At 38.4% G+C, this 25,627-nt stretch overlaps 1 protein-coding gene across 1 annotated transcript; it reads left to right on the top strand.

Annotated features, from left to right (window-relative positions):
- The first annotated feature begins 10,228 nt into the window (after positions 1-10,228).
- Positions 10,229-25,627, top strand: LOC139157024 (nutritionally-regulated adipose and cardiac-enriched protein-like). The gene is made up of 3 exons (XM_070733349.1): positions 10,229-10,294; positions 11,806-11,932; positions 25,301-25,627. The coding sequence occupies exons 1-3, from the start codon at positions 10,229-10,231 to the stop codon at positions 25,501-25,503; spliced, it is 396 nt and encodes a 131-aa protein (XP_070589450.1). The 3' UTR covers positions 25,504-25,627.

Below are 25,627 nucleotides of genomic sequence, written 5' to 3'. Positions count from 1 at the left end.
ACTTAGGAAGCCAAAAGAACTTTGGAAGGATCCTTCCTTATTTATTCATTATTTGTTTCTTCGGTGAGCCTTGATATGCAAGCTTCCAGTTACATGGGCATACTTTGCTGCCTGCTCTTACATGGTTTTGTTTTCAGATTGTACAAGATAAGGTTACTTCATTATTAATATATACATGAGTGCATGAACGTATACATATGTATATGTGCATTCATACCCGTGCTTGCACCTACACGTATATAAATGATGTATTGGGGCAGACACTCAGAGTCCCTGGAAGTGTTAATAGTTGAGATTATTCTTGGAAACAACTATTTCTGTGACCTTATGTGCAATAAAACCAGATTCAATGATATGAGAAAATTGCTAGGTTTTGGATTAATTGAACCACGCTGTATGAACCCATTCAAAGGCATTATTTACAAAATACTTTGTCTCGAGTATTTATTCCTGCAAACAAAATTGGGGGGAACATATTATTTCTGCTGCTCTCCCGTGTGCACAAAAATGAATTGGGGGAGTATTACAAAAGATTTATTATTAGATTTTTTTACCGCTGGGAAGTATAAAAAGGGAACAGTACTCTCCTTTGCCTTTTTGCAGAGTTATAATTCTTGGTGGTCTGCTATAATACCGCTACTCCCTTCCTACACTCTAAATGGTTTCAGATTTTTTGGTGTGAAAGTGGAGTGTCTGTGTTATTATATTTTAACAGCAGTTGCAACAGAGAAAGCTTTCTGTTATAAAAGGAAGTGACTTGGCTGCCTTAGGCAATGGGTTTTCCCTTTTTTTACACCAGACATTATTAACTGTGCAATTCCATACAGAATGAGGTGATGGTCCTCAACTCGGATGACTTGGAAGGGGGATGAGGCCAATTAAAAGAGAATAAAGTTACTGATGGCTACTAGTCATGTGGCTATATGTTACTTCAAGTAGGACTGCCAATATGTCACTCTGTTGGTTACCGTGGAGCCCAGGGAGGTGGATATTATTACTCATGTCTTCTTTATAAGATTCCCAGAGTAGGTTAAGATTGAAAATTAAATTAGTTGTGATAGAGATCAGTTTTAAGGCTATGCAGCATTTTGGATTCAGAGAGGAAAAAATCTTCAGTGTGTACAAGGGTGAATGTAGCAACTGCTCACTATTCCTTAATCAAAAGGCATATTTTTCCCAAGATTGTGCTGCAGCTGTTAAAGGGCAGCTAGGCAGTCCCAGTAAAGCAGTACCGCTTTAAGAATTACCAACAGGTACCAAATGAAGCCCTACATAGACTCCAATACATTATTTCTTTCAGATCCGAAATCCTGCCTAGCCCCACTTAATATTGATGCAGAACAAGCTGTTAATTTATGCTCTATGACAACAAGAGAGAAAAGTATGTAGTGGTTGCCCCATTTCTAGTGGGATGTATCATGCTTGTTGTTTGTATTAGCATTTTTGTTCATGTATTTTGATCAAAGAATAGAGTTTTTGCAAAATTTCCTTCAATTCAGTTTATAGCGAAGTCTTTTTTTTAAAAAAAATAGTTTTTATTGAATTATTTACATTAAAAACAACATAAAAAACACAGACAAAAAAAAATCTAATGATTAATTATTTTGTACATATCCATCAAACACATCTTAGAGTCAGTCAATTCGACGGTTGATACGAGCAATAATGTAAGAAAATTGGTTTTGGTTATTCACTTAATTTACGATTTTGTTGTGCTTTTGACCGCTTAGAATCCATCCATTTCTTATATATCAAATTATTCATAATTTGTCTCAAAGAGTTTAACGCTTATGTAAATTCATTCCTTTTAATATATATATATATATATATATATATATATATATATATATATATATATATATATATATATATATATCACATGTTTAAGCTGAATTTGAAAATTAAGGGATATATATATATATATATATATATATATATATAATTATTACAGTATTATTATTTATTAGATTTGTATGCCACCCCTCTCCGTAGACTGTGATATATATATGTATATATCAGATGTTTTTTGCTGAAATTTTAAAATTAAGGGAGACTAGGATGGCACCATTTCGGCCTTGTTCTGGCCTCATCAGCTAGCCACACCCTTACTGGGCCTAGAGGCAAAAAGGAGCTGTGACGTTCCTTCAATATACCAGGGTGATCTGACATAAATACACACACACACACACATATACATGTTTTTTTGTTGAATTTGAAAACTAAGGGAGACTAGGATAGATCTATTTCGGCCTTATTTTGGCCACATCAACTAGCCATACCCTCACTGGGACTTGAACCTGCAACCTTTGCTTTGCAAGGCAGAGAATTAACCTCTAGGCTACAGTATCCAATCCCTTCAGCTCTGCACCAGGGAAGGATTACATATTTTTGTGTCGAATCACCCTGATGTATTGAAGGAACATCACAGCTCCTTTTTTGCATCTCGGCCCAACCCTATCAATAAAATTAACTGCCTTGGAAATGGCAGTTCTTATTTTTTTTCTTATTTTTAACCATTCATAAAAATCGTTCCATGTTTTATAATATTCGAAGCCTTCTTTATTGTTTATTTTGAGTGTCATCATGCCTGCCTCGGCACAGTCCATAATTTTTCTTAGCAATATGGAGTCATCTGGTAGATCTTTCTGTTTCCAGAATTGTGCAATTGAAATTCTGGCCGCTGTCAAAATATGTAATATTAAATAATATTGGGGTTTTTTTCATATTCTGATCTATGATGCCTAATAAAAATACTTCGGGTTTTTTGTTAATTTGAATTTTAGTCAGTTCCTCTATCCAATTTTGTATTTTACTCCAGAATTTCTTGATTTGTGAGCAGGTCCACCATATGTGAAAATAACTCCCTGCTTTCTCATTACATCTCCAGCAATTTGGTTTAATAAGGGGTACATTTACGCCAGTCGTGTTGGTGGGAGATGCCATCTTTAATACATTTTATATATATTTTCTTTGTAGGCGGCCGATTTGGTTAATTTATAATTTTTATTCCAAATTATGTCCCATTTATCTGAATTAATATCATATTGAAAATTTTTGTGCCAGCTTTGGATATTCCCTTTTAAGTTATAACTCTGCATTTTGTGTTTTAACAGAAAGTTGTATATTCTAGAAATCATTTTTTTGTCAAGTCTAACTGTGATTTCTTTTTTAGTATTCCTCTTTTTCTTTTATCTTCTTCAAATCTTGCTTTTATTTGCATTAGTGGCCACCAATCAATTTTAATTCCTTTTTATAGCGAAGTCTTAATCATGTGTTACATCAATGAGTTAGTGCACTAAAGATGTCAAGGAATTGGATGCTGCAAATTGTACACCAGACTTGCCTCTTTAAATACCTTCCTATGTTGACCAATGGGGTCTCCAGAGAAATTTTACTTGTGTTTTCTTGAAGCTAAGTCAACTGTGCTCTGGCAAGGATTTTGCATTAACAAAGAATAGAACAGAATTCTTTATTGGCCAAGTGTGATTGGACACACAAGGAATTCGTCTTTGGTGCATATAATCTCAGTGTGCATAGCAGATGGTCTCTGGTGTATGAAGTCCATTGAGAATTGCAGGAAATAGCTTTTTATCCAAGTCCATGGGAACACTGGTAGAATTCCTGCTCACTTCTTTCTGCTCAATTCAAATAAAGTAGGATTGTAACAGATCTAAAAGTGTATCCAGCCGTTTATTTAACACTTTAATCCAACACTCAAAGGTTTTTTCCTCCTGACCGCATGAATTACAATTCAACTTTATTACAGACATAGACCAAAACAAATAAAAACACTCAGTAAATACACAACCCAAAGTTGTAAGATAAAAATGATAAATAACAGATAAAATCCATGATAAAATCCAGTCTATCAATTGCACATGATCAATACTATAAAATTACAATACATAAGCTGTGAGGTCTATAGTCAGTTTAATACTATTAGGGAAAGGAATAAATAAGGTTGCAATTAATGGCAAAATATGTTTTTTCCTAATCTCTGTATAACAGGAGCATCTCAAGAGCATGTGTCCCACAGTCTCCACCTCTCCTGAGCTGCAAGGGCAAAGTCTTCCAGTGAATGACATTTTTTATACTTGCCATACAAAACAGCCAATGGAAGCACATGGCACTGTGCAAGAGCAAATGCTTTTCAGTGGTTTGCTGATTCCAACTGTGTAAGATAGCTGGCAAAAGCCACAGCGTATCTAGTGGCATGAAAACATTTTAGAGCTGATGTAAAATAAAAAGTTAATAGCAGCAAAAGCACTAGCTCTTCTTCAACTTTGTTTTTTCCAAAGAAAAGGTAAAAGTATCTTTACTAAATGGGGCTACCTTTGAAGAGTGTTCGGAAACTTCAGATCGTGCAGAATGCAGCTGCGAGAGCAATCATGGGCTTTCCCAAATATGCACATGTTACTCCAACACTCCGCAGTCTGCATTGTTTGCCGATTAGTTTCCGGTCACAATTCAAAGTGTTGGTCATTACCTATAAAGCCCTTCATGGCACCGGACCAGGATATCTGCGAGACCGCCTTCTGCCGCACGAATCCCAGCGGCTGGTTAGGTCCCACAGAGTTGGCCTTCTCCGGGTCCCGTCGACTAAACAATGTCGTCTGGAGGGACCCAGGGGAAGAGCCTTCTCTGTGGTGGCTCTGACCCTCTGGAATCAGCTCCCTCCAGAGATTAGAACTGCCCCCACCCTCCTTGCCTTTTGTAAACTTCTTAAAACCCACCTCTGTCGTTAACATGGGGGAACTGAGACATCTCCCCCTGCCTATGTAGTTTTTGTGCATGATATGACTGTATGTATGTTTTTTATATTGGGGTTCCTTGCTTTTTAGACTTTTTAAATGTACTATTGTTATTTTAGATTCTAATTATTAGACTTGTCATTATGTATTGTTTTTATCACTGTTGTTAGCTGCTCCGAGTCTACGGAGAGGGGCAGCATACAAATCTAATAAATAATAATAATAATAATAATAATAATAATAATAATAATAATAATAATGATGATGATGATGATATTGATCATGAGAATAGTAAAATCAATATGCTGATGATACGCAGCTATACATTTCCACCCCGTGTCCACTCAGTGAAGCAGTGGAGGTAGTGTGCCGGTGTCTGGAGGCTGTCAGGGTCTGGATGGGCATTAATAGGCTCAACCCCAACAAGACGGAGAGGCTGTGGGTTTTTCCTCCCAGGGACAATACCAATTGTCCATCTATTACCCTGGGGGGAGGGTCTTTGTCGCCCTCAGGGAGGACCCACAACTTGAGTGTCCTCCTTGATCCACAGCTGAGCTTACAAGACCATCTCTCAGCTGTGGCAATGAGGGCTTTCGCACGGGTACGCCTTGTGTACCAGTTGTGGCCCTATTTGGACAGGGAGTCACTTCTCACAGTCACTCATGCCCTTATCACCTCAAGGTTCGATTACTGCTATGCTGTCTGCATGGAGCTGCCTTTGAAGACTGTTCGGAGACTACAAATTGTGCAAAATGCAGCCATGTGAGCTATAGTGGGACTACCAAGATCTGCCCACATTTCAACATCACTCTGTGAGCTGGACTAGCTGCCAATTGGTCTCCGGGCCCAATTCAAAGTGCTGGTTATGACCTATAAAGCCCTACATGGCTTAGGACCAGATTATCTTTGGGACCGTCTGCTGCCTCATGTATCCCAGCAGTCAGTTAGGTCCCACAGAGTCGTCCTTCTCCAGGTCCCATCAGCCAGACAATGTTGACTGCCAGGACCTAGGGGAAGAGCCTTCTCTGTGGCAGCCCCGGCCCTCTAGAATGAACTCCCTCCAGAGATATGTACTGCCCCCTCCCTCCTGGTTTTTCGCAAAGCCTTAAAAACCTACCTCTGCCGGTAGGCATGGGAGCTGTGAGTGATGAAATTATCTCCAGCCGGTATGAGAAATGATGGGATTGGATGAGTGTATGTGAATGTTCATAGTGTCTTTTAAATGTGTTTAGAAATTTTATATTTTAGAGATATTGGATTTCTTATATATTGTTGTATTAGTGTTGTATGCTGCCATGAGTCGTTTTGAGAAGGGCGGCATAGAAATCTAAATAATAATAATAATAATAATAATAATAATAATAATAATAATAGTAGTAGTAGTAGTAGTAGTAGTAGTAGTAGTAGTAGTAGTAGTAGTAATATTGATCAGTTTCCATTTCTGGATTTTATTTTCTCTCTGTCATTCTTCACAGAAGTATTGAAGGAGCTTCCTTTCAAAGGCTTTCAGAAGTTCTGCAAATATTTTTCTATTTAGCATAAATGTACACCTTCAGTTTCTCCAATGCACAAGAAAGAAAAGGTAAGAATTCTAGAACGCTTGTAGCAGATATTAACAGATGTTAACTGAACCCACAGGGTCTATAATTATGCCACAATGATCCTGGCTAAGTAAAGTGTATGAAATAGAAAGCCATCTGGACTGAAAATTTTAAGGACCAGAGGAAGATGTAATTTGCATTGTCTAGATCTATAAATGTGTCTGATTTTACTAAAATGTTTACATTTAAGACAAGCTACATACTTTCAGATGACTTTTTCAGAAATTTTATTTCTTGATGGCAACATTCAGGGTTTCTTATAACAAAAGAAGGCTTGGGTGTTTAGATGTGATTGGGTCTGGTACATAAAAGTAACAGACACAATCTACACCACAAACGTGGAAACTATATAATAAAATTAGGAGAAATTGAAAAACTATACAATAGAGCCATTGTAAATTAGATTCAGAAAACGGAACAAACCTCTGCATACGTGTTTCTCCTTCTAATTCCCACACACAGCCACAGTCATTGAATGAATAGTGTTATCAGCCCAATGTAATAATTTGTCTGCAGCATTTTCCTTGAAGGACAAGATCTTTCTTGCACCATACAAATGCAATATTATTGCTAGGAATGTAGAATTGGCAATGAATCACAGAATAATGTAATACCATAACATGCAACCAGGAACCTTTTAAGAAAGAAAGACCCCTTAGGCAAAGGATTTCGCAGCAAAACAGAAACAGTTCCAGACCTGCTCAATTTAACAAGATCTACTGTTTTGAAAAACTACATCTTCTTCTGCTGGGGTTTGTATTACTTTACTTGAAAGCGTTTGCTAAATGCAATTCTACTTTTTTTAAAAAAAAACATTGCTCTGATAAACATTTTACCCATTATATCCTGTATGTTGATGTTAATGTAATTTAATATATGTTATCACTAGATGCCAGGACATTGTGAGTTCTTATTTTGCCTTAGACAAAAAGCCCAAGGTAACCTTTCTAAGTCCTAGGAAGGAGACAGTGGCAAACCATTCCTGAAAAACCTTGCCAAGAAAATGATAGGGTCCTCTCCAAGCAGTCTCTGAGAACTAGATGTGATCGAACAGAGGAAAAGTATATTCTAATATTTTTAAGCAGGAACTATATGATAAAATTAGGAGAAATTGAAAAAACTATGAGAAACTACAATTTCTATGTATTTTCGAGGGTATGAAAATCAGCTCAGTTTAAAACATGAATCAAACCATTCCTCAAAATTCTTAATTCTTCAAAATGGATTAGGACTGTCACAGCCATTTTCTCCATTTGCTCCGGAAGCGGAGTAAAGACGCTGAGACATATTGTGGATTAAATAAGGGTCATTTTATTAAATTAACATACATTTAAATAACGTAACTTTAAATACATAAATTTAAATATTTAAATTCAACATAACTAAGGACCTGCAGAGGCCAAAACTAACGGGGCGGAAATTCCTACCAGAAGCTTCCTTGGCAACATTGGGCAAAAACTCCTTGCTGAACCAGGTGAAGGTAGCCTAACTCCCAGCAGGCAGCGCGCCGACCTGGCGCGCTGCCAAAAGCCGAACTTCCGGTTTCCTCGGAACCCAGAATTTCGGAGCTCCGTGGAGCCGCCCACAGCGTCCCCCTGCTCCGGGGACAATTTTGGCTGGCGGTTTAAGCCGCCGGTCGGGCATTTCTCAACTTCACACACTTTGGGAAGAGGAAGGAGCTCTTGAATGTCAGAGCAGACACCAACACCTTAGTATCTCATGGGAACCAAATTCATTCCAACAGGTGCTGGTCAGAGACTAGAAGAGGTTATCAAGGAGACACCAGAAAACCTCATTGGACAATGTGACCTGTGACAAGGAGGGAGGGAGCGCTCTGTTCTTTTATTATATTCAAAGTGCTGGAAATAGCCAGAGCTGGTTTTGCTTTCAAATGTGCCGATAAACCAGTCCTTTGAGAAAGCTGAACGTCTTGGAGTGCTGAATTGCTTGGATTCATTAGTCATATCCTTGACATTAGAAGAGAAATCTAGAATTGCAAACACTTTTAAACAGTTTTTCCTCACTTGGTGTACAAAGTTGCTATGGATTCCCTCACCGTTATGTTCATGTTGAGTTTCTTAAAATTGAGGGGGTTTTTTAATTATTAAGGGCAGCAATTTTCCCCTTCTCATATGGCAATTCACTTACCAACCACAATTGGGGCTACTAAGCATCATAAAATGAAAGAACATGTGTTCAAACCTGACAATGACATCAGTTCCAACTGTGGTAGTTAAGTTGGTCATCACAGATTGCTAAGCAAGTTGCATGATTACAACTTCTAGTTTCCACTCAGTTTCCCCTTTGATGTGGTATGTCAAAGGCCAACTGTGAAGATGGGAAACATGATTGAAAAGGTGCTGTTGCCAAGCACCCACATCGTGATCACATGACCGTGGGGACAATGTGACTGCCTCAACTTTAAGTACTAGTCATAAGTGTCATTTTTCAGGGCCATCATAATTTTGAATGGTTGCTGAATGAATACTTGGTAAGCAAGGACTATCTGTAAGAGGCATTATTTCTTCCCCATCTGAAGAAGAGTCCAAAGCAAATAGCTTTAGAAAAGAAACTCTTCCAGGTGCCATTGACCCAGCAGGAACAAATTTTAAAAGCCTATTTCATCAATCAGTGCTGAGTCATGCTAGAGTAGAGCAGGAATTAAGAATGAACTAGACCAGGAATTAACTAGACCAGGACTAGAGTATTAAAATCCTAATCTATGGTAATTGCCTCCCAACAAAAATTCTATAATAATTTTATTATAATATTGGAAGGAAATTCTAATGTTCCAATTCCAATTTATTATTATAGTGGATCTAATTTGTATCATATAAGTGTAATATAATCACATTGTAATAGCATGAGAAAGATAAATGAGCTGTCCACAATGAGGCTGATTTCTGAGGGCATTCATCTATGTACAAAAACAAGCTAAAAGAAACATTTGTGCTATTGAGAACATTGGTGTTTGGCCCAAATTGAAAGAACATACTGTAGTTCACAGCACATGTGAGAATATTAAAACAGATGACTTGCATCGCTTGGTAGCTGAACAATCCCAATGATATGAAATATTACCCATATTTAACTGTATGGAGATCTGCATTTTACCCTTTGAATCCAGATCTTTATATAGGCCACATTAATATTAAATATATACACAGTACAGCAAATAATATTTCATACTTGGGTCCAGATAACTAACAGCATTTCTGTATCAGCTACTCAGCATTAAATAGATATAAACTTCATCTGCTTTGCTATTATTTTGGCACAGTGATTGGATGTCTTTTAAGGACCCTTTAAATCATTAGTGAAGAGGGGTCTTATGGATCTCAAAGATCTGTGAGCTTCTTTGTGTCCATGGATGGCCCAATGAGGGAAGCAATGTCAAAGTTGTTTGCCTTGGTTTTTTTCCAAGTTATTTATTTTTTAACTTCGCCGTTTAGCCTACAGTCATGGGATTTCTGGTAGTCTGCCATCTAAATACCAGTGAGCTCTAATCCTGTTTAGCTGTTTGAAAAACTGCCAAGGTCAGCTGGATGCTACTATCTGCTATAGGCTTCATATTAACGAACATCCATTGCTTAATTCCAACTGAGATAACAAAGCATTATGGGCATTTGAACTGTTGGACATGTTATTTAAGAAGAGAGATTCAGTACAAGCCTAATTGTACTAATCTCTTTTAGTGTTTCATGAATCAAATTTCCTTCCTCCATTTCTTCTGGAACTTGACTTCCACTCAAAGCTGATTCCCACTAATGGCCCACATTAAACACATCTTTATTATCTTTATTGTCAACTAAGCTTCTTTGAATATTGCTTTCCTATTTAATAGGATTTATTTCCCTCAGTATGGGATGCTGAGATATGGATGTTATCCAGTTTTCTAGTATGTTATTTGCATCAACTAAAGCCTACATGGAGGATTCAGAGGTAATAATTATGTGGAATGATGGTAATTTGTCCCACTCAAAATGATGTACTTGCACATATAATTATGGTAGACATCTCATTATGTCAAATTCTTAAGTACTTCATATTGTTACTTCCTCCTAACTTGCTTTAAAAAAAAAAGAATTGTTAAATCATCTCCTAAATCTTATCCCAGATTTCCTTCCTTTTCTTTCCTTCTAATAAGCCATTTTTATTATTTCTCCCCAAATACACTTTTTTTCTTTATTCATTCATGCCAGTAGTTGCTACCAAGTGCTTTGAATCTTGAGCAGCTTGGCCTAATCAACTCTTTCTTCTTTACAGTAGTACAAAGAGATTCAAAGAATCTTATAACCAAATTACATGTAATCAATTATCACATCATCATCGTAGTAATAATAATAATAATAATAATAATAATAATAATAATAGAGAAGATTGAAGGCAAAGTGGATAAGGAAAAGACCTGGTCATGGCTTACAAGTGGAACACTCAAAAAGGAGACAGAAGGACTAATACTGGCGGCATAAGAACAGGCCATTAGAACGAGTCTTCGGAGAGGGGCGGCATACAAATCTAAATAATAAATAAATAAAAATAAACAAATGCTGTCAAAGCCAGAATTGAAAAATCAACAGACGATCCAAAGTGCAGACTCTGTAAAGAAACAGATGAAACAATCGATCACATACTCAGCTGCTGCAAAAAGATTGCATAGACTGACTACAAGCATAGACATGATGCTGTGGCACAGATGATCCACTGGAACTTGTGCTGGAACTACCATTTACCAGTGGCAAAGAACTGGTGGGATCATAAGCCCGAAAAAGTGTTTGAAAATGAGCAAGCAAAACTACTGTGGGACTTCCGACTTCAGACTGACCGAATTCTGAAGCATAACACACCAGACATTGTGATCGTGGAGAAAAAGAAAGTATGGATCATTGACATCGCAATCCCAGGAGACAGCAGAATTGAGGAGAAGCAGCTAGAGAAATTAGTGAAATACGAAGATCTAAAAATCGAGCTGCAACGACTCTGGCATAAGCCCGTGAAGTCGTCCCAGTACCAAAGGATCTCAGCGGACATTTGAAAACCATTGGAATTGACAAAATCTCCATCTGTCAATTGCAAAAGGCCGCTTTACTGGGATCGGCAAACATAATTCACCGCTACATCACGCAGTCCTAGGTGCTTGGGAAGCGCCCGACTGGTGATGAAATATGAAATCCAGCATAGTGATCTCGTTTGCTGTGTTGTACTGACATAATAATAATACTAATAATACTAATAATAATACTAATAATACTAATAATAATACTAATAATACGAATAATAATATGAATAATATGAATAATAATATAATAAAATAATAATAATAATAATAATAATAATTATTATTATTATTATTATTATTATTATTATTATTATTATTTATTAGATTTGTATGCCGCCCCTCTCCGAAGACTGGACATTTAACTCATGCTCAACACTTTTCTTTTTTTCTTTAGCCACGTTTTACCCAATGTCCTCCATCTATACTAAGGAAAAAATCTTCCATGAAACAAGCATTGGGAGAAAAGGAAAAAGCAGAAAGAAGAGTTCGATTCCAGGAACCAGGAGAAATTATTACAAATGGTATGTTTCAGGCTTTCTTAGTTATGATTTGTAATACCCAATCTTTTTGAAAGATTCCTAAGTAGCTTTGAGTTATTTGTTGAACTGTGGCTGTAGTGACCCCTAAAGGGGAATATGTGACTCATTTTTCTAAGAAAAGAAGATCTTGAAAAGATTTTCAAAAACCTTGAAAAGAAAAGAAAATCTCATCGTTTGGGAGGTTGTTCTTTGGTGTACAAGATTCATGTTTAAGACTTAAAGTGCAAGCACAGTCAATGAATAACTAGAGATCTCATTTACACGTATTGCATGGGTGTTGTTTTGTTTAAATATATGCCTAATTCTTCCCTACATGCAAATGCTTCCAATTGTTTGGTCATAAATAATCAAAAAGGGAATGGCCTAGTGGATGAGTACATCGTTTCCATTCAGAAACACCCAGCTCAAATCCAAAAATCTGTCAGCATGCAGAAAGACCAAGATCAGACAAAGAAATATTTGAGGGATCAGATTCCAAATGTGAGATGACTCCAAAGGGGCTCTTGAGAACCTGACGAATTGCTATCATTCAAAAAGGATAACTAAGATTTATAAGAATAAGTGGTCTGAGCGGATATCAGGAAGTTTGCAATATAACTTCACATAAAGATTGATTGATGTTAGAATTCTTTCTGTGAGCTCTCTAGCTGACATACAGTATACACCATCTATCCCCAAATTATTCTTCCAATAAAATGCTATTGTATGGATTGGGTTGAAAGAAGGTAATTCAATGAATTACAGCTGAGACTGAAATTTAAGCTGGGTTTCACTGAGCATAGCTCTACACATTAAATATTATGTCACCTTACTAAGAAAAACAAGTAGGAACAAGTAAATATTCCATAACACACTAAAATTACAAATAAACGAGTTTCAAAAACTCCTCCATCATTATCTCAAGATTTAACCAGATTTTTACAAACCCATCTAGCCCCACAAGAACATTAAAAAACCCTCTCAGATTATGTTTTATTTGCGTTTTTATTCCATAAGTACACTTTACTCCCAAATAAATGAATAGAAACCTTTGAGAAAGAATTTCAAGATAAAAATTGGGGAAGGAAGCTAAAATCAAATACAGAAAGACTAGCTCTCAGTTCCAACACTGGTTTTATCCTGCAAATAAATACAGGAAATAAATACAGATAAAATACAGGAAATAGTATAAGGGAAGACTAGATGGACCATGAGGTCTTTTTCTGCCGTCAATCTTCTATTTTCTATGTTTCTAAATATAACTTCCTCATGCACTAATAGTACTAGTGAGTCCTATGGGATTGGGTGGCATATAATCAAATAGAGATAGATAGATGGATAGATAGATAGATAGATAGATAGATAGATAGATAGATAGATAGATAGATAGATAGGTAGGTAGGTAGGTAGGTAGGTAGGTATGGAGGGAGGGAGGGAGGTTAGGTAGGTTAGGTAGGCTAGGTAGGCTAGGTAGGCTAGGTAGGCTAGGTAGGCTAGGTAGGCTAGGTAGGCTAGGTAGGCTAGGTAGGCTAGGTAGGCTAGGTAGGCTAGGTAGGTTAGGTAGGTTAGGTAGGTTAGGTAGGTTAGGTAGGTTAGGTAGGTTAGGTAGGTTAGGTAGGCAGGCAGGCAGGCTAGGTAGGTAGGTAGGTAGGGTAGGTTATGTTAGGGTAGGGAAGGGTGGGTAGATAGATAGATAGATAGATAGATAGATAGATAGATAGATAGATAGATAGATAGATAGATAGATAGATAGATAGATAGATAGATAGATGAGAGACAGAGAGAGATAGAGAGAGATAGAAAGAGAGACAGACAGACAGACAGACAGACAGACAGACAGACAGACAGACAGACAGACAAATAAATAGTGGGGCTCAGAGAAGTTTCATAACCTCTGGGATGTTCCTTTACTCTGATTTCAAAAATTGCTTTTCACAGTACCATAATTCAACAATGTGTAATAAAATGTTTTGGAAATGTCCCTATAAATTGTTAATGTCACCTTTTAAGTCAACTTCTAAGTAAGGTCAGAATTAGAGTTCTTCTAAGCAAGATCTGCCAAGGAAGGTCAGGATTACAGTTACCCATTGACTTCTAACTAGAAAGTATAACTTATTCTTAATTATTTCTTAAGCAACTCCTATTAATAGTTAAGAACAATTCCAAAATGTGACAGCCAGAATTCAATTTGAGAAGAGAGATTTGAGATTTCATAGAATTAGGTGGTCACCCACTTAAGTCCTAAAATATTACAATTTCTTCAAGAAATACAAAAAAGCCAGCTTTTTTTGGAAAGACATCCTCAGAGGAACTGCAGGAAGGATGCTGAAAAGTCTCAGCCCTAAACCCACTTTTTGTCTCCTCAACCCATTTTAGAATATTGTTGAATGTTAATTGTTTTGTTTTTGTTCACAATACAACCTAAAAATGCAATTGCTACAATATTATGTATGCAGTGATATATACTAACTCAGTGTTTACCAACCGGTGTGCCGCAGCACACTAGTGTGCCGTGGGACATGGTCAGGTGTGCCGCGAGCCCGGCCTGGCTGGAGCTTCCCTAGTGGTGACGGCATGAGCTTTTGGGGCCCGGTGGGAGGGCACCGGCCACTGTTGCTTCTAAGCTGCGTGGGCGGGCGCCCGCACAGCCATTAGGAACCCCCCCACACAGAAATTTTTGAAGTGGCGCAAAGCCACGCAGTCCTGAATCGCTCCCTTCTCCGGCCAGCAAAGTCTGCTGCCTAGGAAAGCGGCGCATTTGAAAAATGTGCGTTTTAAAAGCGTGCTGCTTTCCCAGGCAGCCGGCTTGCTGGCCGGAGAAGCAAGCGATCCGGGACTGTGTGGCTTTGCGCCGTGATGACAACAATGGCGCCGTGGTGGCTTTCAAGCGCCACCCTTCATGGCGCCCCACCACCCGTTCCTGCAGGTAGCAGTCAGGCGGGGTACCGGGAGGTGGAGGTGGTGCGTGGCTGGGTGCTGAGCGCCATGGACACCTGGGAGGGCGAAGGGGTGAATGTGGCTGCTGCCTCTTAGGCGGAGGCGAAGGCGACGGCGGAGTCTGTGCTGGGGCCATGCGGGGCTGCTGATCCAGGGGGTCGCGGACCAGCAAGCCGCCCTCCACTCTCTCTCCGCTCTCTCTCTCTCTTTCTCTCTCTGTTGCTGGTGTGGTGCATGAGAGATAAAGAGAGAGAGAGAAAAAGGAGGAGAGAAAGCAAGAGAGAAAGACAGAGAAGTAAAAGCAAGAGAGAAATCAAGAGGGAGAGAGAAAGCAAGGAAGCGAGAGAGAGAGAAAGAGTGTGTGTGTGAGAGAAAGCAGGAAAGACAGAGAGGGAGAGAAAAAGAAAGCAAGAGAGAGAGAAAGAGAAAGAGTGTGTGTGAGAGAGAAAGCAAGAGAAAGAAAGCAAGAAATAGAGAGAGAAAGAAGGAGAGAGAGAAAGCAAGAGAGAAAGAGAAAGAGGGAAGGAAAGCAAGAGAGAGAGAAAGAGAGAAAGCAAGGGAGAGAGAGAGAAAGCAAGGGAGAGAGAAAGAGAGAATAAAAGAGAGAGAGAGAATGCAAGAGAAAGAGAGAAAGAGGGAGGGAAGGAGGGAGGGAGAGAGAAAGAGCAAAAAAGAGAGGAATGAAGGAAGGAAGAAAGAAAGAGGAATGGAGAGAGGGGAGGAACGAAAGAGGGAGGGAGAGAGAAATAGGGTGAAAGGGAGGAAGAGAGGGTTTTTTGTCCAAACTTTTTTAGCCCCCCCCCCCGGCTCAATGTTCCCCAGGATTTTGTAAATGTGAATAATGTGCCGCGGCTCAAAAAAGGTTGGGAAGCACTGTACTAACGGAACATGTTCATTAAAATTCCTTACTATAGAATGAAGTACATACAATGTACAAATGATTTTTTTTACAAAATTGCATACACTTTTATTTGTATATTGTATGTACTTCACTCTAATAATAAGCAATTTTAATGCACATGTTCACAAACAGCAAAGGTTCACAAATGCAGACATTTTTAAAGGAAAAATACTACAAAAAGTGAAAGCATATCAAACCAAATTTAAAGTTGTCAAATGAAAAATTGAGTGAAAACAAAATATAAGAATTGTTTGTTCCTATTTCTATTTAAAACACTTGCTATAAAGTTACATGAGCTATAATAAAGTTGCCATGATGACAAAGCTCACAATGAAAAATCATGTTTGGAGAAGTGATAAGAAATCCTCATTTTCTACTGCCAACTCATCCATTTATATCCTTTAGTGCAAATGGTCTCTGATAAATTTTATGTTGCCAAATGACAACACAAACCATCAATGTGGCTCAGCTATATAGACTGAAAAATGAAAGCATTTTGGCAGAACAGACATTTTTCCATTTGCAGTAGATTTCTCCCTAAATCAAGATTTGGATGGCTTTTATCAACAAATATCATTCTAAGATACAAGCAGATGATGTATCCTTGTGTACCAAGGGTGACTCAAAAAAAAAGCAGGTTTTTTTAATTCTGTCACCTTTTGCGGGGGGGGGATAAAATAGAAAGCATGGTTACAAAATCATTGTTTTCTCATAACAGGCTATATTTCTGCAACAAGCAAAGTCATATAATCATTCTTCTTATAACTGAAATGGATTTATAAAATGGATTTCTACTCAAAACATTCTGTTACATAGATTTGTCTAATTTGATATCCATGATGTGGATTAGTCTATAATTCCCAGACTTCTCAGCCAACATGGATTGAGTATGCCTAACCCACTGACTCCCCACCACCCAAGAACCCACTCCCTAAAAGTTTTTCAGTGTTCCAAAAACCTAGCTAAGCCACACAGCCAACAGTTGCATTGGGAAGATAATACCTGGCATGTATTCTATTCTGTGTACAGTATATGTGGGTGGGGGGTGTTCTGTCTGGGTCACTCCAGAAGCCAATACCAACCCAAAAAGAGAAGCCAGACACACTGGTAAAAGGCAAAGGCAGTTTTATAAAATTCAAGAAAAACACAGGTAACAGAAAATGCCCTTACAAACAGGAAAATGCTGTATCTTCAGATATATCCACGAAGGCAAAAGTCCATGCAGCAATACAGGATTCTTGCTGCCAAAACGAGGCTGTAGATAGCAGACCTACACCTCCCACGGGTCTTCCAAACTGCTGGGCCACAAGCCAGGAACAGAGACGCCGAGAACAAAGCAGGACACCGTAACTCCAACTGATAACACTCCACATGACTTCAAGGGCTTGCCTGCCTTTTAAACCCTGCTAAGGAGGACCACACCCAAGCCCAGCTGTTCCTAATTCAGTGCTGATAATACTTCTTTAATTGCTCCTTTCTCTGATCTGACCGTCTCTGTCGCATGTCAATGACGGCTTGAGCTTCATCACCTAATGACTCCAAGCTACTGGCTGGGGAGAGCCCCCCCCCCCCGGGGCTCTCGTGCTGTTCTCCTTTGTCCCATTCCTGACTTTCCTCTCCCCCGTCCGACTGTTCAGCCCCCTCCTCTTCGCTGTCATCCTCCTCCGGGCATGGAGCCAGCAGAGACCCAGCCGGTCCCTGAGCAGCCTCAGGCTGAACCACAACAGGGTGTATATATGTTTTGTGTGTGTGTGTGTGTGTGTGTGTGTGTGTGTGTGTGTGTGGTCTGAATAATGGAAAGCAGTGACATCCTATCAGGATCCCATCCCCATCCCCCATTTCACTGCCCATGTGTAGAAAGCAACCAAAAATGTGTAAAAGTGGAGAGTCCCATCTTAATATAAGTGAAAAGTCTGATAAATTAGGATGTTAAGTCACGTGGCAATTGTTCTATTGACAGGAGGAGACATCTACTTGTTTTGTTTTGATAGGGTGACATGTCTTCTTCAACTGGCATATTTTAAGGCACATAAATAGTTTGTTTGTTTGTTTGTTTGTTTGTTTGCTTGCTTGCTTGCTTGCTTGCTTGCTTGCTTGCTTGCTTGCTTGCTTGCTTGCTTGCTTGCTTGCTTGCTTGCTTGCTTGCTTGCTTGCTTGCTTGCTTGCTTGCTTGCTTGCTTGCTTGCTTGCTTGATTGTTTAGCTTGGGAGGGTGATGTGTGGCCACACAAAGCATATTTTATATTTGTTTCCTTCCCTGTGCATTGGACTTGTTTTGCAACAGCATCCAGTCAAAAATCCCAGCACGTCTTAAAAACAAATCTGAGCAAGTGTATTTCTTCATAGAAAGAAACTAGAATTAGCTAAATTAACTTGAATGACTTTTGAAATAGAAATCATGCTCACTTTCTTTGAAACTTTATAAAGCTTCATTACATTTACAACTAAGTACATCAGCATTTGCTTCTTAACTGGGCAATTTCCAACCTTATCTAATTTGCCTGTTTGTATTAATCCCCAAAGATTTTCTTTGCAATATACAAGTTTGTGTGCTATTTTCTAGACATTTCCTACTGTGACTAAATAGTTGTATGTACTGCCTGCGATACATATAATATTTGCTGCAATCATAATTAATAATGCCTAATGCACACCTGCTATAAAAATACAAATTATTTGGAATGGATCCAAAGCATTATAATTCTTCCCTGGCTCAAATATCACTCTGGCAGGAATTCATTAGATGGCCTTGGGCCAGGCTTTCCATCGAGTATTGACCCCTTCTTTGGTTTTGAAATAAGCTGTTATGTAATAACAATGGCCTGTCTTACAGAGCTATTGTGTGTATTAGGTATGTACATACCACCAAATCTGGTGGAGAGATGCTTCGATCAAAGAAATTAATATAGTATGATATACCAGGTTCCTTACAAACATTGGAGTGCAAGATAAAATTACTATACCAACATAGACTTCATTTTTATTTTTATTCTGCTGCACAAACACACACACAGAACCTCTCTGCGAAACTTCAGAGTGAGAGCAAACAATTTTATGGATTAAAAGAGAAATGTGACTGATAGTGACACAAGCATAAAATACAGTCATAAATAATCCTTCCCAGTCTAGGTGGACCTTCAGTAATATGCAATTGCTAAGTGTTTGTTTGTTTGTTTGTTTGTTTGTTTGTTTGTTTGTTTGTTTGGTTGGTTGGTTGGTTGGTTGGTTGGTTGGTTGGTTGGTTGGTTGGTTGGTTGCATGCTTGCTTGCTTGCTTGCTTGCTTGCTTGCTTGCTTGCTTGCTTGCTTGCTTGCTTGCTTGCTTGCTTGCTTGCTTGCTTGCTTGCTTGCTTGCTTGCTTGCTTGCTTGCTTGCTTGCTTGCTTGCTTGCTTGCTTGCTTGCTTGCTTGCTTGCTTGCTTGTTTTCATTGGAAGGGACCCTTACAGGTAATCTATTCCAACACACACACACACACACTCAAGCAGGAGTTCCGACACCATTTGAGACAGATGGCATTCCAATCTTCCCTTGAAGTTGATTAGACTGAGATATATTCCTAACAAGAGCCGAGGTGGTGCAGCAGGTAGAGTGCAATACTGCAGGCCACTAAAAGCTGACTGTAGATCTGCAGGTCAGCAGTTCAAATCTCATGACCGGCTCAAGGCTGACTCAGCCTTCCATCCTTCCGAGATGGGTAAAATGAGGACCCAGATTTTGGGGGCAATATGCTGGCTCTGTTAAAAAGTGCTATTGCTAACATGTTGTAAGCCGCCCTGAGTCTAAGGAGAAGGGCAGCATAAAAAAAAAAAATCAAATAAATAAATAAATAAATAAATAAACAAACAAACAAACAAACAAACAAACAAACAAACAAACAAACAAATAAATAAATAAACAAACAAACAAACAAACAAACAAACAAATAAATAACCATGTCTTCTGGTTTTGAATTAAGACTTTTAGAGAAATTCTGAGTGCCTTCATGCATTGAATCTGGTAATTTGCAAGCATGTTGTAATGGCTTACTTAAAAAGCCCTTAGTACTTGAAATGGGGACTCTGTAAAGCTCTGAGATTTGGGTTTTGTGGACAATAAGCTACCCAGAGTTGCCGTGTGGTAAGTGGCTAATAAATTTGATAAACAAATAAATAAATAAATAATGAACAAATGCATAAAAGCTGGAATTTGAGAAGACACCAACAACCACTAATGTCACCTCTGCAAAGAAAGTGAACAGCGGACCACTTAGATAGGTGCTGCAAGAAGATCGAACAGATTGACTACAAACAATGGGAAAGTAGCAACAATGGTGGACTGGAATGGCTGCAAGAAATGCCATTTGCCTTCCAGGAAGAATTGGTGGGATTACAAAACAGAAAATAAAAAGGCCAAATGCTCTAAGATGTGAATGCCCCAATATTGGAAGTTTTTAAGCAGATGTTGGATAAATATCTGTCTGAAGTAGTGTAGGGTTTCCTGCCTAAGCAGGGGGTTGGACTAGAAGACCTCCAAGGTCCCTACCAACTCTATTGTTGTTGTTGTTGTTGTTGTTGTTGATTTATTTATTTATTTATTTATTTATTCATTTGTCCAATACACAAATACATAGGAAGAAAGATAGACATGTGATAATATAAAAGAGGGTGAAAGTGAACTTAGAGGAGAGTATATATGAAAGGAAGAGAATATATAGGATAGTTGGAGGAAAGGAAAGACAATTGGACAGGGGACGAAAGGCACACAAGTGCACTTATGTATGCCCCTTACTGGCCTCTTAGGAACCTGGAGAGGTTAATCATGGAGAGTCTAAGGGAGAAGTGATGGGGGGGGGTTAGGGGTTGACACAATTGAGTCCTGTAATGAGTTCCACGCTTCGATAACTTGGTTGTTGAAATCATATTTTTTACAGTCAAGTTTGGAGCAGTTCGTATTAAGTTTGAATCTGTTGTGTGCTCTTGTGTTATTGCGGTTGAAGCTGAAGTAGTCATTGACTGGTAGGACATTGCAGCATATGATCTTGTGGGCAATACTCAAATCGTGTTTTAGAAGTCGGAGTTCTAGACTTTCTAGGCCCAGGATTGTTAGTCTAATTTCATAGGATATTCTGTTTAGAGTGGAAGAGTGAAGGGCTCTTCTGGTGAAATATCTTTGGACATTTATTATTATTTTGAATATTATTATTATTTTGAATTTAGATAAGCACATGCCACATAACACCCAAGATTAGCAGTTATCCAATAGAAAGACTGTACAGATTAAAACGTCTGTACAGTGGGCATGACAAGTACCTGGAGATAGCAAAATAGAAAAGAAAGAACTGGGGAAATTGCAAAATACAAAGATCTGCAAACAGAAGTAGAATGACTGTGGTAAAAGGTCTTGGGTACCATCTCAAAACATCTGGAGCATCACTTGAGCACCATCAAAATCACCATCATTCAATTGCAAAAGGCAACGCTATTTAGAACAGCTTACTGTCTGTGACAATACTTTTGACACCATGAAACCGTCTGCGGAAAGGACTTGATGGAGGCATACAAATGCCAAATCCAGTCTAAACATCTGGCTGACTATGTGACCAACCATAATAATAAATGAGATGGAAGCAGAATAACTTTTGAATCCGCACATGCATGGAGGAGTAAGCAAACAAGCTTACTATTCACAAAAAGGAACAAAAGAGAGTAATTTTAAATAGCAATCGATTTAGCAAAGAAAATGGAAGTCTGTTCAAAGATAATTTGCAAGCGGAAAGAACGGCTTCATGAAGGATGAATAAATCATTTGCTGCAAGTAGTCCCCCCGACTCTATTAGAGAACATTGATTCAGTTTCTTGGGTGTTTTAAAATGATTTGCTCTTAGCATTGTGTTTCCCTCTCACACATTTTGATACATTATTATGGGCTGGGTTGCCTGGCTTTATGACTCCTGCTTTCCTCGTGTGCCTTGGCCTGACAGCTTAAGTGTGCTTACCATGAATTCTGGAGCGGGTAATAGCAGGTAATTTAAATGGGCCATAGTGAATGGTGGACCTTTACCCATAATGATACAGCAATGGCAGGATTTTTGTTTTGTTTTGTTTTTAAATTTCACTTATGAGTTATATGCATATAACAGACAAATGGCTGTAGTCTATTCAATTTTTTAAAATCATTATCTCAGGCGCAGATTTTCCACGCACAAATAGCTTTATAAAAGAATACCATCATTACAAAATAATAGCAAAGCACCTTAAATAAAAATTGCCATGTTGGGTGAAACAGATGTTTTATCTGGCTCTGCAACCCATCAGGATGCCCTGACTTGACACTTACGTTAGTTCCAAAACAGAACAGGATAGAAAGAGGGGAAGCTGCCTTATATACACACTGCTCGTAGCTTCTTCCAGCGTATTATTAATATGATTTATGCAGATTAGTCTAAATCTAGTCATTGTCAAGATAATATCCATTCAATTGTTATTCTGTCCCATTGTATTTTTGGTAGATTGAGGTTTTTTTAAAAGAAATCATGCTCAAATTACCACTATTCTCAGAAATTACTGTTCCTAAAAGGTTAATTGTCAACATCCATCTTTAATATCCATATTTTAAATGGACAATTGACCCTGATGCAGCTTAGGTGTGTGTGTGTGAGAGAGAGAGAGAGAGAAGAGGGGAGGGAGGGGTCATGTGATCACCTTTTGTGACATTCTGACAAGCAAAGTCAATGGGGAAACCCGATTCACTTACCAACTGTGTTACTAACTTATCAACTGCAGTGAATCACTTTACAACTAAGGCAGGAAAGACAGCTCAATGAAGATGTCAACCCAGTGCAGAGCAGCAGTAAAAAAAGCCCACAAATTCCACGCTTGGCATGATTAGGAAGGGAATTGAAAATAGGTCGGCAAGTGTTGTATTGCCTCGGTACAAATCGATGGTGAGACCACACTTGGAGTATTGTCTACGGTTCTGGTCACTGCACCTCAAGAAGGATATAAAGGAACTGGAAAAGGTGCAAAAAAGGGCAACAAGTATGATCAAGGAAATGGAGCACCTCCCTTATGAAACCAGGGTGCAACACCTTGGTCTCTTCAGCCTTGAAAGATGGCATTTAAGGGGTGACTTGATCGAAGTGTGTAAAATCATGCATGGTATAGAAAAGGTGGATCACACAATACTAGGACCAGGGGGCACTCCCTAAAGATCATAGGTAAGAAAGTGAGGACAAATAAAGGGAAATATTTCTTCACCAAGTGTCATTGGTTTATGGAATTCACTTCCAGAAGAGGTTGTGACAGCTGTCAGCCTGGAGACGGCAGAATTAGACAGATTCATGGATGCCAAGTGTATCGGTGGTTATTGAAACAGATGTCCATGTGCCGCCTCTATGTTGGTTGAGGCAGGTAGCATTCCCTTGGGTACCATTTGTTGGGGGTCAAGGGAAAGGGAGGGTCTTACCTTCTCTTTCTGCTCAAGATCCCCATGTACAATTGGTGGGTTACTGTGTGACAACGAATGCTGGACTCGATAGGCTTTGGCCCGATTCAGCATGGCTCTTCTTATGTTCTTATGTTGTAAAATGGGGCAAAACTTACTTAACAGATATCTAACTTAAAAACAGAATTCTGGGGCTCAATTGTGGACTACCTGTAACATGTTCTCAGGCATACCAACATACCAAGCATACCAAGGGAATCCTGCCTGCCTCAACCAACCTAGAGACGGCACATGGACATCTGTTTAAATAACCACCGATACACGTGGCACTTTCCACTCTACCTCACGAAGACATAATAAAGCCACAAACCAAGAGAGAGGAGGGGGCTCTTCAAGCTACTCTGAGCTTCCTGGAGAAAAGCCTATATAAAACTGACAATAAAAATAATTCTAGAAAAGAATTGCCTCCATTACTTAATTGGAAATAGAAGCAATAATGATTTTTTTTTAAAGAATAAAATACATGTTTATACATTAAAACTTAAGTTATGGTTTCAAAGCTTCAAACATCAGCAACAATTTGAGCATTACTCTAGAAAGCTGCCATGATTTCTTCAGATTTTTCAGTGTTTAAGAAAAGATTATTGAACAGAGAGTATCAATTGTACTGTAACTTTAACAAATCTAAAATTAAAATCATATTAAAACAAATGTATATTTGTCTGACCCCACCATTAAAGTCCACATATCACAAACTGGAAAATACATAAATGTGAAAATTATACAAAATACAAATAGGCACTATAACTAGATGCAATGAAATGTATAGTGTTAGGTGGTCCTTGCTTAATGACCAGCCACTTAGTGACTGGTTGAAGATACAACAAATCTCTCCAGAGCAATAATGTGTTTCACTTATCTTTGCTACAGGTTCAGAGATATTGGGTTAGAAGAACAATAGACACGTCTTTTCAAATGCTCAGAGAAACCAATATTCCTTCTCAAGCTGCCCCAGGTCCCCGGAAAACAGTGGCATACAAGTCAAACAAACAAACAAACAAACAAACAAACAAACAATAAACAAACAAACAAACAAACAAATAAAATAATGAATGGTAAATGATTTAGCTTTACTAGATAAATGGTCAAAGCAATAGAAACTGCAGTTTAATGTTTCCAAATGTAAAATAATGCACTTAGGGAAAAGGAATCCTCAATCTGAGTATTGTATTGGCAGTTCTGTGTTAGCAAAAACTTCAGAAGAAAAGGATTTAGGGGTAGTGATTTCTGACAGTCTCAAAATGGGTGAGCAGTGTGGTCGGGCAGTAGGAAAAGCAAGTAGGATGCTTGGCTGCATAGCTAGAGATATAACAAGCAGGAAGAGGGAGATTGTGATCCCGCTATTTATAGTGCTGGTGAGACCACATTTGGAATACAGTGTTCAGTTCTGGAGACCTCACCTACAAAAAGATATTGACAACATTGAACGGGTTCAAAGACGGGCTACAAGAATGGTGGAAGGTCTTAAGCATAAAACGTATCAAGAAAGACTTAATGAACTCAATCTGTATAGTCTGGAGGACAGAAGGAAAAGGGGGGACATGATCGAAACATTTAAATATATTAAAGGGTTAAATAAGGTCCAGGAGGGAAGTGTTTTTAATAGGAAAGTGAACACAAGAACAAGGGGACACAATCTAAAGTTAGTTGGGGGAAAGATCAAAAGCAACATGAGAAAATATTATTTTCCTGAAAGAGTAGTAGATACTTGGAACAAACTTCCAGCAGACATGGTTGGTAAATCCACAGTAACTGAATTTAAACATAGGATAAACATGCCTGGGATAAACATAGATCCATCCTAAGATAAAATACAAAAAATAGTATAAGGGCAGACTAGATGGATCATGAGGTCTTTTTCTGCCGTCAGTCTTCTATGTTTCTATGTTATAATAATAATAATAATAATAATAATAATAATAATAATAATAATAATAATAATAATAATAAATTCTTCAAGATTTGGAATGCAAAAAAGGTTCTGATGTGATGGGGATTTCAATGTATAAAGGAAAAAGTTAATCCATTTCTGTTTCTTTTGCAACACCCTAGCTCACAAGCAAACAATCAAGATATTACCTTTGTTCCTGGGCCTTTCTTTTTGTGCTGTGATGCTGTTAGCCGCAAGTCTATACTACAACAGCAGGAAACAAGATTTCAAAGTCGTGGAAGAATTTCACTCCAACCTTGTTACAATCCTTCTTCTGATCAGACGAATTGCTTTGAAATTTTGGACTTGGTTCTTGAGGCAGTAGGCCCTCAAAAAGGCTAGAAGCGACAGCTGGCTTATTTTAGATTAGCATCTGAAGAACTCTGGAGTGAGGGGAAAATGCTTACAGGACACAGCATTGTCACACGGAAGAATAAAAGTTTGTTTTC

Source organism: Erythrolamprus reginae, chromosome 1, assembly GCF_031021105.1.
Source record: "Erythrolamprus reginae isolate rEryReg1 chromosome 1, rEryReg1.hap1, whole genome shotgun sequence".
In the NCBI taxonomy this organism is placed as follows: Eukaryota; Metazoa; Chordata; class Lepidosauria; order Squamata; family Dipsadidae; genus Erythrolamprus; species Erythrolamprus reginae.
The sequence above is the reverse complement of the archived record's forward strand: the minus strand, read 5'-3'. Positions and strand labels throughout refer to the sequence as shown.